The sequence below is a fragment of the Epinephelus fuscoguttatus genome, linkage group LG3 (genome assembly GCF_011397635.1).
Source record: "Epinephelus fuscoguttatus linkage group LG3, E.fuscoguttatus.final_Chr_v1".
Taxonomy (NCBI): Eukaryota; Metazoa; Chordata; class Actinopteri; order Perciformes; family Serranidae; genus Epinephelus; species Epinephelus fuscoguttatus.
In genome coordinates this window covers 38,367,743-38,385,551 of record NC_064754.1, presented here as the reverse complement: position 1 = coordinate 38,385,551, position 17,809 = coordinate 38,367,743, and the positions used below count along the sequence as shown (strand labels likewise).

Below are 17,809 nucleotides of genomic sequence, written 5' to 3'. Positions count from 1 at the left end.
GTCATTGTTAATTCGTTGCTCCACTTCCCGTCATTCATTCTCCCTTCACATAAGCACACACACACTGGCACACACAGGAAACACTGGTCTGGGTAATGGATGGAGGGGTGATGGAAGGACGACACACACACACACACACACACACACACACACAGTGATACAGCAAGATTGTGGCTCCTCCCCCCGACGATGCTCACGTCCACTTTTAAACATCACACCACTGCTGTAGCACCGCCCTCCTGTCGGCTTCATAGAAACTCATCAGATGTGACTCGGACCCCATAATATTTTGCTGGCACTCGTCTTTTACGCACAGCCGCGGCGTGACTCTGCTGTCTGCACTCTCTGTGTGATCCAGAGCCTTTTTACGCACGGGTCTTGCTGTGAACTCACCCACCACTCCTCCATAACCTGCGCTCATCATAGCTGACTGTCCCTTCCGTTGCTGTCAACTAAGAAGAAGTAAGGAGGAGAGGACATGTTTGGGATGTGGAGGAGATTCACCGGGCTGTCAACATGTTGGTGTCTGCTGATGCTGATTCATTTTTTGCCCCAAGCAGGTAAGAAATGTGATTTCCTGGAAAGTACCTTTCATGCCACACAGAGGGATGCTCCGGTGTGTAAACATTGATGTGGCTGATTGTGGCGACACATAGAAATATCGTTCATAGTCCATTTAATAATATTTAATAATAATGATAATAATAATTATGCCTTGCGGTATTCTTTCGCATCATTTTTGTTGTTCATATATCACAAATGTAGGCTAAATGTTTCCTCGAGCTCCTGTGGTGAATGTGACTGGTGGATGAGGGGAATTACTTTGTGATGAGAAACATTTGGCTCATTCTGAGTGTCATTTAAACTCTCCTGTGAATTTAATAACTGTGAAAACGACAACGAGGACGTGTATAACAAAATATTATCTGTGATAACGACACACTGGTTTCTATACTGGGTAGAAATGAATGGAATAAGCGCAACGCACTCTGATTGGTTCACTCCGCTCTCGAATGCGACCGAACAGCCAATCACGTTCAGCCGTGTTGCCGGCCCGTATCAAGTTTCGGGTGGGCGGCACAAACAGAAATAGGCGGCTGTCAACCAGAAAGGGTGTGGCAACACCATCCTCTCTGCAGGAGCTGGAGGAAATGAGATGCTGGAAAATCTGCATTTTTCTTTTGGCTGCACAAGCTTATCTAAACATAATAGGAGTGTGTGTGTGTGTGTGTGTGTGTGTGTGTGTGTGTGTGTGTGTGTGTGTGTGTGTGTGTGTGTGTGTGTGTGTTCGTTCACCCCCTTCCCTGTTCAACTTATACCCTGGACAGTAATACCACACATGCATATCACATCATACCAGAGGAAATAGCTTCTGGAGGTTTTACTTATACTGAGTAAATATTTTGAGTGTTGCTCATAAGACACACGCACACACAATATAATAGAAAAAGTAGGGTTGCAAGCAGTAAAGCAAGCAAACTTTATTTATATAGCGCTTTTTGAATGACACATAGAGGACCATAAGAAACCAGCAGAATTAAGTGTACAACACTGTTAGAGAGAGAAAATACAAAGTGTTAATTTAAGGGAAAAGGGGAAAAAAGGAAAGGAAAAAATACACTTTTGAAGATGCACACTGTGATACATTTGCTAAGATATGACCAACATTAAAGGAAAGCACCACCTAAATTTCAATATGTTGTCTCCAAGGTCTAGGAAAGTTCAATAAATATTTGTGGACATGAGCTACTCTCTCTTAAAGCCAGAAACTAGAGAAGTAAGTCTTTTTTATACCGAAGTGAGCTTTATTCTATTGTAGTGTTTTCAGCTCTGAGCCAGAGAATGTACCCATATAGACAGAACATTGCCCTGAGTCAGGCTGTTCTCACGCACAGCAGTTCACCAAATTTCATGCATATCTTGAACCAGTAATTTGTGCATAATGCCAGTATTTCAGAAGGCTGCGATCAGGTGACCAATGCACTGACGGTAGTAAAGAAGGAAGTGGTCCCGAGCGGTTCATTTAGGAGGCAGGTTGGGGCGGTGGATGGGTTACAAAATACAGACTTTCCCCAGGAGACGCAAGCCATAACTTTTAATGAACTCTGAGTCATTTTAAATTTTGTCACTATGTCATCCCTATGTCTCTTTCCTAATCCTGACCACAGTAACTTCACTTGTGTGAACCTAGCCTCTGTAACTTTACATTAATTATGTGACTTAATGTCAAGGACATAATGTCATCCGTAGGGCATTAATTCACAGACTATCATACAAACTGTTGTGTTTGTATTTTCATAAGATATCATACAAACCTTTGTACAAGGATACAGTCCCCTGGGACTAGAACATCTTTCACAATTCAATGTCTGTGGAGCAGCTCCAGGCTTCATACCCTATGACATGACAAAGTTGAGTTTTAGCACTCTACTGATATTTTTGGAGTGTTTTTGACCATAGGAATAACATGTATGAATTTTGAAAACTGGAGTGCTTCCCCTGTAAGAAGTGGTGAGTCATACATATCAACTATTAATACCTCATTGACAGACACTTGAATGACTAATTGAATACTCAAACTGTGCTTAATTTTAGCCCCACATCATCACCATTCAATTTTAGCAACAAATGACTTATTACAGTATGCCATTTATTGTTATACAACTATGTCGACTGGTGAAGGAGTGAACTGAATGCCCTTTAAGGCCAAAAATGTGCTGAGAATGAACCTGGCTTCAGCCCCATTCTGCCAGCCTATAATCCCTTGATAATCTCAACTCAACTCCAAGAGCTTTTTAGATTAAAACTGAAGTTTTTTTCCAGTTCATGGCACTCACTTCCAGTCATCAGATCTAGTAGTGTGTGTCTGTGTCTGTGTCTGTGGCTGTGTGGGTGAGGGAAATATTCACATGCACTTTCTTTCTCTTTGTTTAAAGGTCGGGATCAGGTTTGTTTAATGTACTCACTTTGTGTTTACGGTACTCCTGAAATGAGGCCATGCTCTGTAGTAAAGAAGCATGGAAGACTAAACTTTTAGACTGTGGTGACCTACAAAGACTTTCATCTATCAATAATTTAGAAATACCTCCGTAGCATGCTGTACAATTAGAAGGCTGGCGTTGCCCATTCACTGAAGTGTGCACGGGTGAGATACTGACATGCTGCAGAGGAAATGTGCAGCAGTTTGATGCAGATAGCGACCTCATTATCAAGTCTGAAAGTTGAAGTCTTGCACCGTCTCTGCCCAGAGTCTTTAACTAAGATGATTGTGTTTTTGGCATCTGGGAATCAAATTTAATTTGGCTACATTACTGTTTGTCTCAATATTGTGTAGCAACAGTAGATTACTGAACCAGTATGTACTCAGATCCAAAGCAGAAGTTGCTCCTCATAATGCACATGTATCCTGGTTATTTATTAACTGCTGACTGTATATTTGAGTCAATAAACACACCTCTTTATGAAGGTTCTTGGTGTGTGTGCGCACTGCATGCATGTGCCATAAAAAGACAGGAATGCATTGTTAGTAGACAAAGTCACATGTGGTTACAAAGGGGGATTGTTGTCGTGCAGCATTGTGACGGCCGCTTGTTTAACCTCTTGTGAGTATCTGCCATTCATTCGGCCAGTTCCTGCTGTCAGACAAGCATGGCTTTTCATACATTTCGGAGTGAATTGCAGCAGTCTGGTGTGTGTTTGAGGCAGTACTCGAATGGCCTTACATGGCGGTGTTATGGCTGGGCGGTTTGCTGGTTGTCAGGTTCACACTGTGGGTGTGAATAGCAGGTAGATGATTCGTTTTTTCTGCAGGAGCAATTAATGCACTCTCTGCTTGTTATACTTTTCAAACAGGTCTGCTGACTTGAATTTGTGGTTTTGTGTTCAGCTCTCTGTCTGCAGGTGTAAATGTCAGCAGTAGCATGCATGCAGTAGATTTTGACTTTCTCAACTGTGCCCAACACATTTGCAAGTGTGAGAGGAAATACGATTGTGGCGTAGGTGACCCAATTTCATTTTTACTGTAGCTACAAGGACCAAAAATATGCTCAACATCACATTTAAGTAACATTTGAAGTAGATCTTTAAAAAGATAGTGATTTAAAAATACTTAAGTTGAAAGATTAATGTGACAAAACAGTAAATAACTAATATCTTCTTATTTAGTCAAACTAAACCTGAGGTTTTTACCACAGAAAAGACTTCCTGTAAAGAATTAAAGGAAACCTCCTCTTGCTGAACTGTATTCTTAGGAGGCTCATGACCCATATGTGGAAGCGGCAGGGAAGATTAGTAGTGGAAAATTGAAAAAAAAACAAACAAACAAAAAAAAAAACGGCATGTATACTTAACAATCTCCACCCTCAGAGACGAGGTCAGGAGTTTGGAGGTCAGAGTCTGTCCCAGTTTTGCTTTTTCTTCGGCAACTGGAATGAATGAACAATTCTCAAAAAAGGAAAGTGAGCAAGAGATGCAATAAACTCGTTTTATTTCGTTATACATACTGTATGCCAACGCGTGTTTTGAGGAAAAGGCTGAAGTATGCTTTAGAAACTCTTTTCCTGGAATCCCCGCAGGCTGCATGCCTGGCCGCCCCGCCATGTGTGAGCGATTGTGCGTATACGTGGTTTCCCTGAAAATGTGAGCATGTGGGTTACACGGGAAGTGCCTCTCAGCATCAGCCAAAGTTTTTCCCTTAATTAGTGAAACCTTGAATCAACTTTAAATGGGACCTATTAGGCTCATTTTTAGGTTCATACTTGTATTTTTGGTAGAATGTGTTCACATGCTTTAATGTTCAAAAACACTTTATTTTCCTTATATTGTCTGTGCTTGAACATTTGTATTCACCCTCTGTCTGAGATGCTCCACTATCGCTTTAAGTCCCCTTCCTGAAAAAGACCAGTCTGCTCTAATTGGTTAGTGTTTCCAGATCTTCCACATTTGTGCTCCCGGCATCTCCGCACCATCTGCATCCACCACTGAGGAATGACTGTATCGGGGGAAAACGGCACTTTCCGCCATGAAAATTCACCAATAAAAGTTCCTATACCAAAATCTTCACAACTAGACGTTCCAGCAGGAATGTTATCTGAAATCAGGGAGAAGTTAACAACATTGGCAACCAAGTTTACATGTTTCCCTGATGTTAGTAACTGGCTACATGTAGCAGTGTAGGCTATGTAATGTAAACATTGGCAGTAGCGTGCCTGGAGCAAATGACCATAAAAAAAATCCATCACAAGCTGACATCAGCTCGTTTTAAAAGGAGAAAAAAAGTTGGAATATTCAGAACAGTCTGAAGCCTGAGTTTTTTTGCTCACAGGGATTACTTTTGCACATATTTGCGTCGTTATTTTAATGATGTTTAATATAAACACCTGACGTTGTAATGTTTTATATTCATGACAGAAAATAAGGAAAAGCATAATAGCCCCCTCTCATGTTCCCAAGAAAAACAAAAGATGAGAATCAGTGAACGTCTCACTTCTTGTTTTATATTTTCAATGCAGGAAGGAGGTGACTCTTTGTGGCAAGCCCAGTATTGAGAAAGCATCCTCACCACGTTTGACAGTTTCCTGAATTACCACTCTATCGTAATCCATCAGACCTGTACAGTCTGTCTTTCTTTAACTGTCATCACTCATTCACACACTCAAGTTGACAGACTTTCTTGTGCTTAGAGTCTCCGCCTCGGTCTGTGGGTCATCGTAGTGATGCTGTTATAAGGAATGTCACTCTGGGACCAATCAGCGACTGGTGGTGTGATTATTAGGCTCCTCCTATGCCATTGTCTTAAAGGGATAGTCTGTCATGTCCTCAGCCTCCAGGTCTCAGGAGAGACTGGTGATGCAGAGGTGATGGAGGATGAAACACACTTGAATGTGAAACGCCGTTGTTGGTTTCACACATACCTTGATGGTGATGCCCTCTTTGCTTTGACTGGTGACTTTGTTGAGGTGTGATCACCTCGGGGCAAGACCTATGAGCCCAAAATAAACTGGGGTCAATTTAAGGTCAAAACTGCTTCAAACTTTCAAAGCTCAAGCGAAGAAGTGAGGCTCTTGCCACTTGTGTGACAAAAAGAGGCGTGAGTCCTGTTCCATACTTGAAATGTGTCAAAACAATGAGAAATAGAGGCGTGTGGTTGGGTTAAACTTGGTTTTCATAACGTAATGATTGCTACACCTCCGAGTTCACCTGTAGGAGGACCAAAGATGTAGATGAGCAATGAGTGGAGATTCCCACCAAAGTTGCAACATCAATGAAACACACTTTTGTACATCCAATAAATATTTTTCTGTCTGACTCTTCCTCTTATTTATGACCTTTTCTTTTTAATTTATTGTTTTTTCTTCTGTTATCTTTTTGTAAAATATGGACTTTAATGTCCAAAAGTAAAGTGAAATGAAGAGAGGTTTAACTGATTTATGGGTATGACTCCCAATGTGTGCATCATGAGAGTATGATGACAGATAGGACTACTAATTTTGTTTTTCTGCCAAGAAAGGGTCTCCTCTGTCTAAACACGTCACATCCAACATTCAAATTATTGCTTCATATCTTGTTCTAACACGAGTCTGGGAACCACACAGTGTGGTTATCTTAATTTGGTAATCTCCTCTTAGTTTGACAAGAGTAAAGGTGTGGTTTTCACACTCAGTTATCTGAGCATCAGTGGCCTTCAATAGTAATCATTTGTCCTGTGTGTATTTTTCAGTTAAATATTAACCTCACAGTGACACCAGTTATATTTATGTGTGTTAACTGAAGCTCACATTACTACAAGGTGCTCACGAGTGCTTTTATCATTCACAGATGCAGTCTACACATGCAGCTCCACTCGGTTTACATGCGGAAATGGGAGGTGCATCACCCGCAAGTGGATTTGTGATGGAAATGACGACTGTGGTGATGGAACTGATGAACTGCCTGCAACCTGCGGTAATTTAATCACTGATATGACTTTGATCTGCCTGAAGAATAAAGAAAAAATTAAGTACACATATTAGGACTGCAACTAGGGATTGTCTTTATTATCCATTTATCTGCCATTTACTTTCTTAATCAATTATTTTGTCTATAAAAGTAATAGTATTTTTTTTTAAAGTTGTGACAATGCCTATGACTTTTTTCACAGAGCACACCATGATGCCTTCTGTTTGCTTGTTTTATCTGACCAAAAATTCAAAAACCAGAGATTTTAAATTTGCTATCTGAAATGACAAAGAAAAGAATCAAATCTGTACATTTGAGCAGCTGGAACCAGCAAATGTTGGGAATATTTGCCTAAAAATGAAGAAAGCAATGATAAGAATAATTATTTTTTGTTAAATTTTAATTTTCTGTTAATTTACTAATAGATTTATCAACTAATTGTTGGAGCTCTACATGGCATGACCATAAATATTAATCAAAATTATATTAATACAAAATATGACAGAAACCGTTATCTTGACCTGCTCATCACATCAAACCATAAACATAATTTACAACAGTGAAGCCACTGAACAACAATAGTTTATTGTTCAGTTCTTTAACATACTCTGACTGTTTTGTAGGTCTTAACTCTTTGTCGATACATGTGATCATCAGTCATACTTTCTGTTTCTGTCCTCAGCAACCAAAACCTGTCTGCCGACAGAGTTCAATTGCGGCCCTCCCAGGAACCAGTGTATACCAGGAGGCTGGCACTGTGACGGCAGGGCTGAATGTGACAACGGAGCGGATGAAGAAAACTGCAGTAAGTTTTATATAGCCTAGTTATTTCACACTTTTCAAAACATACTTAAACAAGTGACTTCCTGATTTTGTCTGCAGGAATATGGTGTCCAATTTGAATTCATTTAGTTTAAAATAAGTTAAGATACACTTCATTGATTCCACACAGTGAAACAAAAGGCATAAGTGTCACAGCAGCAAAACTAAGTACAATGATAGATGCATGGTGTAGATAAGTAATTTTAAAAAATAGAAAACCATATACATTATGTGCATTTACCATACAATGAGGATAATGATATACCACATATAAATACAACAGTGTACTGAAATAAATCATTACCAATATAGTTAGGAGATAAGGAAGTAATTCAAAAATTGCATTTTTAAGAGTGGAATCAGATGATGGCTAAAATCCTGATGTCCACAGAGTGTTTGGTATTTAGAAACAAACACAAGGTTATTATTTTTTTTAGATTTTTTTTTTTGGCTTTTTGCCTTTGATTGATGGGGTGGATGTTGGGCGTGGGGGCACAGGCTGGGGTCGGGCCCGTGGCCGCGGGATGGGGCCTTTGTGCATGGGGCACCTGCTCTACCCACTGAGCCACTGGGTGCCCCAAACATTATGTTATTATAACAATAAATAACTCTACTGTTTTGATTGTTTTGATGTTTTTGGTGTGAATTTCAGATCTAAATCATATCTAGCCTTAACACCATATTAATTCTTCTCTTCTCCCTCTCCTGTTGCACCACAGTGGCCAAACAATGCAGCGCCAGTGAGTTTCGCTGTGGCAACGGCCAATGTATTTCCAAGTCCTTCGTTTGCGACAGGGACAACGACTGTTCAGACGGCTCAGATGAGGCTTCCTGCCCCAAACCCAGCTGTAGTTCTGGTTCCTTCCAGTGCAACAACTCAGTGTGTGTGCTGGCCACGTGGCGCTGCGATGGAGATGAGGACTGCGCCGACGGGTCAGATGAGTGGCCACAGAATTGTGTGGGACAGGAGCCCAAGAAGACACCGGCACTCTGTGGTGTCCACTACTTCCAGTGTGCAAATGGGGACTGTATCCACAGTGGCTGGAGGTGTGACAGAGCCAGTGACTGCCGGGATGGATCGGACGAGGTCAACTGCAGTAAGTTGGCTTTCTGTAAATCTTATTAATTCCCTAGCGTTTCCATTCCATCCATCTTCTCTTCAGCAAACTTCTGAAAACGCTTCTTTGGCTCATATTTAGTTTTTACTTTAGTAGCAAAACTGTGCCCAACAGATGTAGCCCATTCATGCTTGAGAATACATAACATCCTGTTGGAAACCTGCTCAGTATCATCAGTGTTAACATAAGACTCACAACAAATAATGTCAGTGAGGATTTTTTCCTCATCCTATGCCATCTGATTTTTCTTCCATTTCTCTCTGTCTCATTTCACTGTCTCTTTTTCTTCTTTTTTTTTTAAGCTCACCCTACTTGTCGCCCAGATGAGTTCCGGTGTAATGATGGTGCCTGTATCCATGGCAGCCGCCAATGTGACAAAATACCTGACTGCAGGGACCAGAGTGATGAAGCCGACTGCCAAAAAGGTGACTATTTCACCAACGCACTCAACTGTATACCAGTCAGACTCAAGTCACAAATTTAATGATTTGAGACATTACAAAATCAAAGAAGGCTTACAGCTTGACTTGGACTTTAACAACAATGACTCCTGAATTCATTTGGACTTGAGCCTTTTGACTTGAAAATATTTGATACCTTCCCCCAAGACCAAAGATTTAAAAGTATGTTATTTAAAAAAAGTGCCACAAATCAATTAATCTCCTTTTATCTCCTGAATCAATGAGTCCAGCGAGTCGACACTTAATTCTCCAAATGATCTTCTTTGATTTGAACCAACTCTACAGAATCCAATCAAGTAGAAGGACAGAACCGTAAAGAACATTTGAGTGCTGAAATGACACCAAAGATAATTTTGCTGGCGAACAAAAACTATGCAGTGGTCACCAAAAAAACAAATTGCAGTATGCAAAACATTCATGTATTTCTTCACTCATTATCCATAACTGCTTATCCTGCTAAGTGTGGGTGGGCTGGAGCCTATCCCAGCTGACATTGGGCAGGAAGCAGGCTCCACCCTGGACAGGTCGCCAGACTGTCACAGAGCTGACACATAGAGGCAGACAGCCATTCAGGTTCACGTTCATACCTATGGGTAATTAAAAGTCATGAATTAACCTAACCTGCATGTCTTCGGACTGGTGGAGGAAGCAGGAGAACCTGAGAAAACCCTCGCTGACACAAGGACAATATGTAAACTCCACACAGAAAGGCTTCAACTAGCTGGCAGGTTCAAATCAGGAAACCTCTTGCTATGAGGCAGCAATCCTACCCACTGCACCACCATGACACCCAGTATACAAAACACGTGGGTTGAAATTTACAGATAAAAGCACAACAGCTTCCAACTTTGTTTGACATTTAAATTTGCACAAAGAATGGTAAGTCGGGCAAATATTAACATAGTGAGCTAGAACTTAGCTAATGTTTCTCTGTTGTTAAAATGGCATTATATTTGGATAAAAGCAAATTATTACTTGTTTGGGACTCGAAAATCAAGGTTTACAACTTGGATTTAAGATATACTTTATTGATCACCCGGGGGGAAATTTGACTTAGGACTTGAGTACAAAGACTTAAGACTTATTTATGACCTGCAAAACACTGACTTGGTCCAACCTCTGCTGTAAACAGATGCTTATATTTTCTTCCTTAAAACCCACAGAAATGTTGTAATATCTTTGCAAAACAGTCTCATACTATTACATCACACTTACATTCACACCATTCTTCTTCACAGAAAATGTATGCGAGGGTCCCACTATGTTCCAGTGTGGCAGCGGGGAGTGTATCAGCATGGACAAAGTGTGCGACACACGGAGAGATTGCATAGACCGGTCCGATGAACCTGGCAATGAGTGTGGTAAGTGAAGGCTTATTTTACCCTTCACCCAACAGTCAAAAATCATCAGACCAGGAAATGTATCAAATTCTCAGTATGCTCTCAGGCTCCATTGCTGCTTGTAGAAAAAGAAAAAGTGAAACCACATCACAGCCTGGAAAATATGATAGGAACAAGCTGGCCAAGCTGCCGAGTGGCCTAGATAGTTTGTGGTTTGAATAAGTGAGTTAATCGTCATTTCGAGCTACCATTAGGAAAATGGTTGTCATGAATACTGTTTAAAAGCTCTGTGTGTCTGTGTCTCCACAGAAAACAATGAGTGTTTGACCAGAAATGGTGGATGCTCCCATTTCTGCAACAACATGAAGATTGGCTACAACTGTTCCTGCCCAGCTGGATACAGGCTGAAGATGGACAAGAAAACCTGTGAAGGTGAGAGGACTGAGTCTGATGAGGCTGTTACAAGATTTGGATTGTGGACATATTTTTTTAAGAAAACAGTACTAGAAACTTGATTTATTTGCCATCTGCTGTCTTTCAATATCCCGCTTGATCCTCTGTTCCTCCACCTGCAGACATCGATGAATGTGCTGAGCCAGACACTTGCAGTCAGATCTGCATCAACCTGCCCGGCAGCTACAAGTGTGATTGCAAGGAGGGCTATGAGATCGACCCTGTGAGCAAGACATGCAGGGCTGAATTAGGTAATGTTTGGTAGAAAGCCGGAACTTACTCTCAAGAGCAGCTGTCACATCTGACAGTTGACAGATTTGTGGAGCTATCTGAAAAATGTTTCCTTACTCTCTTGTGTGTGTCCTCCAGGCACCGTGCCCACCCTCATCTTCACTAATAGACACGAGGTGAGGAAGTTGGAGGCGGACCGCAGCAATTACGTTCGTCTGATCCCCCAGCTAAAGAATGCGGTGGCTCTGGACATGGACATGCCGAACAAGATGCTATTCTGGTCTGACCTGTCACTGAAGAAAATTTACAGGTTAGAAAGACTCAGTTCATCAAAGGATTGCGTTGCTTTTGTGGCATCTGTACAAATAAGACAAAAAGAAATAGTGTAGTTCTCAAAGCACGCCTTACTGCGCTGCCAAGCAAATAGTGTCTCAGTGTGGCTGTGCTATTTGCACATATTTGAATTAAGTATTATGCAGCAGTCCAATTCATAAAGGTCAGCGCCAACATCCAGATGCAGTTACAGTTAGATTATTAGCATCTTAAGAGATTTGGTGGTAGCTGAAGCGCACTGACCAAATATGGTTTCTCTCTGTTTAAATTATTTGCCTGAAGTCAGACGCAAGAGAGGCATCACAGGTGTGCGTGTAGTGTAATGTCACTAGCGCGATAACTTTTGTGCAACAGACCTTGAGACAGGGCAGATAGCAGTTGCACATGATGTGCAATTCATGGTGCTATCAGTAGCCGCAATCCATTATTTGTGAGTTCGCCCCTGAAACTTCACTGATCTGTTTCTTTTGCTGCACAACCAAGCCTGTTTCTATAACTCTATATTTGATTTGAATGCAATATCTGTCTCTAAAGTGAATTTGTCCTCCCTCATCTGTCTCCCTACAGCTCCCACATAGACATGGCTGGTAACTCCTCTTACCACACTGTGGTAATTGGCAGTGGCATCGAGGCCCCAGAGGGTATTGCGGTGGATTGGATCCATGGCAACATCTACTGGACTGACAGCATTTTGAAGACAATCTCTGTGGCAACAACAGACGGCAGCAAGAGGAAGACCGTGATCACAGAGAACCTGCAGAAGCCAAGAGCCATCACAGTCGACCCTGTAAATAAGTAAGTGGAAGTTTCAGACAGGTTGCAGATATGAGACAGACTTGTGAAATTGCTGAAATGCATTTAAGTTTGGGATCAACTGGAGCTTTAGCTTTGCTGTGTCCTCTTCAGCTTTATGTACTGGACAGACTGGGGTGAGGAGGCCAAGATAGAGAAGAGCGGGTTAAATGGAGCAGATCGTGTTGCCTTGGTAACAGATAACATCATGTGGCCCAATGGCATCACCCTGGGTAAGCAGAATGACAAAGGATGCACTAAATGGAAACCAATTCAAACTGTATTATTAGCACACATTTATATCTACCAGTCTGATATCTATAACATGCCTCGTTGTGTTTCCTGCTTTCTCTGGATAGACATGGTCAACCAGCGTCTGTACTGGGTGGACTCCAAGATGCACACTCTCTCTAGCATTGATGTGAACGGAGGGACGAGACACAGTGTCGTTTTCAGCGAGCAGAAGCTTGCCCACCCCCTCTCTCTGACCGTCTTTGAGGTTAGTGATGATGTTAATGTATCCCAGGTGGATATGAGAGGTGTTTAATTTCAAAGCAGCCAGTCAGCAATCCAGTTCATGCATGGTGAGCGTTATTAAGCTGAAATGGTTTAGAAGTAAGAAGCCAGAGCTGGGTGCACACTTTGTTACCTATAAATTTAGATCAGTGATGCCGATTCAAAATGAATAATTAATCCATTTGTTTCTGAGGAAACTTGAACAGATGAATATTAAATGAAGTATTGTGAAACTGTATTACTCAAGTTGCATTTCTCTTTTTATAGGACAAAGTGTTTTGGACAGACTTGACCAACAGTGCTGTTTTCAGTGCCAGTCGCCTGACAGGGAATGACATCACTCAGCTGGCATCTGACCTGGTCCAGCCAGAGGACATCATACTGTACCACAACCTCAAGCAGCCAATTGGTACACAAACCTCACTCATTCTGAAGGCTATCATAACAAACTTTTACGTGCATGTACTGATTTCTAATGCTTTCTCTCTTGTAGGTACAAACTGGTGCAGAGAGAGCAACAATTTGAATGGAGGATGCGAGTTTCTGTGCCTCCCTGCCCCTCTGATCAACGAACACTCACCCAAATACACCTGCGCCTGTCCTGACCACATGGCCATGGGACCTGATATGAGGAAATGTGTGACAGGTAGGTGTCACCTCCACATGGCACTATGAATAAACTGAAAATTAACATTGAGTTATGGTGGTAATTCTTATATTTACTTTCCCAGCAGCCACAGTTGCCCCTCCTCCTAAAGAAGAAACTGGCACACCACTCCCGCCCAAAGCTCCCACCAAGCCGCCTGCAAAACCAAGGCAGCCTGTCCCTACTACTCCTGCTCCTACTACAACTACAACTACAACTACCACCAGAGTGACCAAAAAACCCACAACTACCTCGTCTAGCCAGCCCACGCAGCAGCCTGCTGCTAGTGCTCAAGGTACAGGAAGGGGTTCTGGATAATTACTGTTTGATATCTGTACAGTAAATATTAGCCAACAACGAGTTAGCTTAGCATAAAGACTGGAAACAGGGGAAAACTCTCAGTTTATTAGCACAACTAAAACTCATGGATTACTATGTAATATCTCATTTGTTTAATGAGTTGTGGTTTGGAGGGGGTTGTGTGGGACATGTTCTTGGCTGGGCGCAGTGATTTTCCTGCCTCCACTGTGTGATAAGCTAAGCTAACCATCTTCTGGCAATAGCTTCGTCGAGAATTTGCCATACAGACAAGAGTTCTCACCTTATTTTACTGAATTACATAAAGAAAATAACGTTTTGTCTGTTTTTTCAGGTAACAGATTGGCAGCCTTGCCCGCAGAAGCTCCTTCATCCCACCCTGTTGCTCTCTACATTGTGCTGCCAATACGTAAGTTCCACATTTCAGCCTTTTATGGCTTTCTGGTGAATATTCAACCACACAGCCTGTTCTCCTCACTCAGTCAGTCACTCAGTCACTCACTGGTTAATCCACACTGATTTTCACTGCTTTCCCTGGTCTCACCTAGTGACCTTGAAATGCTCTTTTGCTCTGCAGTGATCATGGCCCTAGTGGTCTTTGGAGCTGTGTTGCTATGGAGACACTGGCGTCTGAAGAACACCAACACCATCCACTTTGACAATCCAGTGTACCAGAAAACCACCGAGGATGAACTACACATCTGCAGGAACAGCTCTGACGGCTACGTTTATCCTCAGGTATCGTCTCCTTGATACCAGAACACTTTATCGTTGATAAAATACAGTCTCTAAATATGGACTGTTAGTATGTAGTTTTACAGCTTTGCTTATTTAATGTTTTTGTTTGTTTGTTTGTTTTACAGAGGCAAATGTTGAGCATGGAGGACATGGATGTTGCATGACCCCAAGATGAAGAAGACACAAGCTTTATTTAAAGTGATTTTTTTTCTGATGCAAACATCAAGCAACAAAGGCCTTTTTTCTGCTGCTGCTGCTCAACAGCCCCTTCCCATCCCTTCCCCTTCAGTGAGCTCATTCTGTGGCTTATGTTTCTGACCTCAGCACTGTGCCGTCCAAGTCTGACTAAAGTACTGAAAAAAAAGAAAGAAAAAGATCTTTGAAAATCAAGTATAGCAGAACTACAGGATGCCATTTATTGAGACCACAAAATGGTTTCAAAATGAAGGAATAATCCATGGTTCAGACGATAATGTTCTTAATCCCAGAGCTTTGACTCTTTGAAGCTGTCTGAAAATGTCTTACTTCGCCACCAACAGATTGCCTCAGTATGTTGATTAAATACACAAAACACAAGTCAAAAAAGCCTGACCTATGCTGTCTTAACACTTGTGTGCCTTCCATCCACAATTTAGCGACATTGATTGATGAGTATAAAGCCCTGTCTGTACATATACAGATATTTTTGTTAACTGACCTCTCGTCCACACGCAAACTGAGTTTTAGGTCAGAGAGATGAAGATTTATCTATACTGGTACTGTGTATATATATATATATGTAAAATGGAGCATTTGGGAAATGATGACATCATCTCCTCAGTACACTCATGCCATTCTTGATTTGTGTAAAGTGCATACACTAGAAACAACAACAATGATGGATTACCAGTTTGCTAATGTTTTGTTAGCACTGCTTGATCTAATGATTACTTTACACATAAACTGTAGAACAAGTACTGCTGCACCACTTCACAGACAAATTGAAGCTTCTGCTGTGCCCAGTGTTATTGCTCCACCTGCATCCGCATTTAAAGTTGGCAGATGGTGGGACACTTTTAAGAGTGGCATTGTTGTTGATGAGGAATGAAAAGAAAAGTTTTGCAGAGCATCACTTGTATGTTTTGAATGAGCTCCTTCGTCCTTATATCAAAAATAAATCAACAGTAATGACATCCAAGTGGGTGTTTTAAAGAAGGTAATGCTAGCCTGTGCACTTTACAACGTTTTTGATGAAGGGAGACCACTCATGTTAAAGACAATGATAGAGCATTTGCGCTTTTGCATTTTTGTGTGGACAGTGATATTTTGTAAGATGAAGACTGTGTGGACAGAATTACTTTTTTAAAACTGAGGGAAAATATTTGTTTTGAAAAATGTCTGTATATGTGTAGACAAGGGCCTAAATGCCTTACTGACCCCACTACTTTCCACAGCAGTTTCTGTGATAGTTAATGCTATAGTGTTTTATCCCTGGATAGTGATGGCCTTCATAATTCCACTGCGGCCTTCTCTCCTCTTAAGTTGCACACTTTGTTGGTTCCCATATCTTTGACATTTGTCTCTGCTGTCAGCCACCATGGTTCCCTTAAAATCAATACTCTTATGTTATTTTATTTCCCATTGTGACCCATTTTCAAACAAGGTTACTGAGTGTGGGGAAGCACAGATGGTTTACATTGTAAATGGAAAAGCTGCTGAGTTTTCTGAAGTCAACCAAAATGAAGAAAATGTCCTTTTTTAAATGAAGATAGTTAATTAAAAAGTGATTGTATGCGATTACTCATCATAATACTGTAAATATTTTCTGTACATACTTTGTAAAACTCTCTTAAGTTCTCTCTGGTGTTGCCTTTTTACATTTGTAAATTGTAATCAAGAGATGTTGTAAATATGTAAGAGATTCTTTTATTTATTTATGGAAATATATGAGAGAAGGTTTTTGATTTTTGTTGTCAGGCTGTAAATACAGTAAAACTATCAGAGCGCCTACTACGGTGTATTGTTTTTGTTCCATCTTAGCCAGTCTAAACATTACATTGTACAGCTGTTATTTAAGTTATGTTCAATCAAAACTTTGGTCACCTGCTCAGTTTAGTGTGTGCGACATCCTATATGAGTCACTGCTGCAGGGTAGTGCTGTGTGTTACAGAGAAATGCTAGAGAAGCTCTCTCTGTTTGTTTTTCGGTGATAAATGACATAATTTATTTTGCTTCAGATTTCCTGTTACTTTGACTTTTTGTTGTCACTGTGAGATGAAGGCACATACTGTAGTGTCAAAGCACGATGTTCTCTGTCACAGCAAAATGTATGAATGGACAAGGATTGATGCACAACAGCCTGCTTGTTAATGCGCATACTTTGTTGTTTTTGGTTGTGTTGGTCTTTTTTAAATAAAAGAAATTATTTTAAAACCTGTCTTTTTCTTTAACGAGGGTCGGTTTAACTACTGACAAGACTGTACTAAACTGGGACATGTGGCAGAAAAAGCTCTCTCATCTGTCCTGAGCCTGATGATTAGATTAAGAGGAGGAGATACAGACTGATCTTAGTACCGAATGTCTTAGAGAGCTCTCCACTAACAAAGCTAATTATTCCTGGTACAATGGATGTCCATGAAACCTGTTTATCTCTATGTTGCCTGGAAACGTTGCCATCGCTCCCCTTCTTCAACACAATACAAACGCGAGTGGAGTGCTTGAATTTATCACCGTCAGACTGCCTTTGTCTAAAGAGCAAATTTGTTATCACCTGAATGGGAATTTGATGTTCCTGAGCCTGCGACAACATAAACAGATGTGTTTTCTCTCGTTTGAATCATCTGCAGGTTACACCTGTTGGTTTTGTTTAAACAGAGAGGCATTGACTTTAGTCACATCCACACTTGTTCGTTCACCACAAGGCATGGAGACAGTTATTTGGCTCAGTTACAGAAGCAAATGAATGTGTCACACTATGGATACTTCATTGGGAAGTACCCAGAGTAACTACGCTATTTTTGCAGACGAAAGGGGAAAGACTTTTCTACTAAGACATGATTTGGTTTCATTCTTGTCATGTCATGTTTTAAATGATAAAAACTGACATGGCTTTTGGTTTAGAAAAGA

The 17,809-nt window shown here is 41.1% G+C and overlaps 1 protein-coding gene across 2 annotated transcripts; it reads left to right on the top strand.

The window, feature by feature from the left end:
* Positions 1-257: 257 nt before the first annotated feature.
* Positions 258-17,116, top strand: ldlrb (low density lipoprotein receptor b). 2 transcript variants are annotated; one of them, XM_049571451.1, is made up of 18 exons: positions 258-560; positions 6,817-6,942; positions 7,619-7,741; positions 8,478-8,855; positions 9,179-9,301; positions 10,576-10,698; positions 10,987-11,109; positions 11,253-11,381; positions 11,500-11,671; positions 12,262-12,489; positions 12,601-12,719; positions 12,846-12,985; positions 13,270-13,411; positions 13,496-13,648; positions 13,737-13,943; positions 14,301-14,375; positions 14,544-14,704; positions 14,830-17,116. In XM_049571451.1, the coding sequence occupies exons 1-18, from the start codon at positions 479-481 to the stop codon at positions 14,866-14,868; spliced, it is 2,643 nt and encodes an 880-aa protein (XP_049427408.1). In that variant the 5' UTR covers positions 258-478; the 3' UTR covers positions 14,869-17,116. The 2 variants fall into 2 exon arrangements, with proteins under 2 accessions (XP_049427408.1, XP_049427407.1); XM_049571450.1 differs by having other exon boundaries at positions 263-560; positions 13,734-13,943.
* The last annotated feature ends 693 nt before the right edge of the window (positions 17,117-17,809 follow it).

Excerpts from the sequence above, each read along its gene's own strand:
- ldlrb (XM_049571450.1), top strand. The coding sequence starts at position 479 with ATGTTTGGGATGTGGAGGAGATTCACCGGGCTGTCAACATGTTGGTGT. Across the intron at positions 11,110-11,252 it reads GGACAAGAAAACCTGTGAAG|ACATCGATGAATGTGCTGAG; the intron begins GTGAGAGGACTG and ends CTCCACCTGCAG. Across the intron at positions 13,412-13,495 it reads CAACCTCAAGCAGCCAATTG|GTACAAACTGGTGCAGAGAG; the intron begins GTACACAAACCT and ends TCTCTCTTGTAG.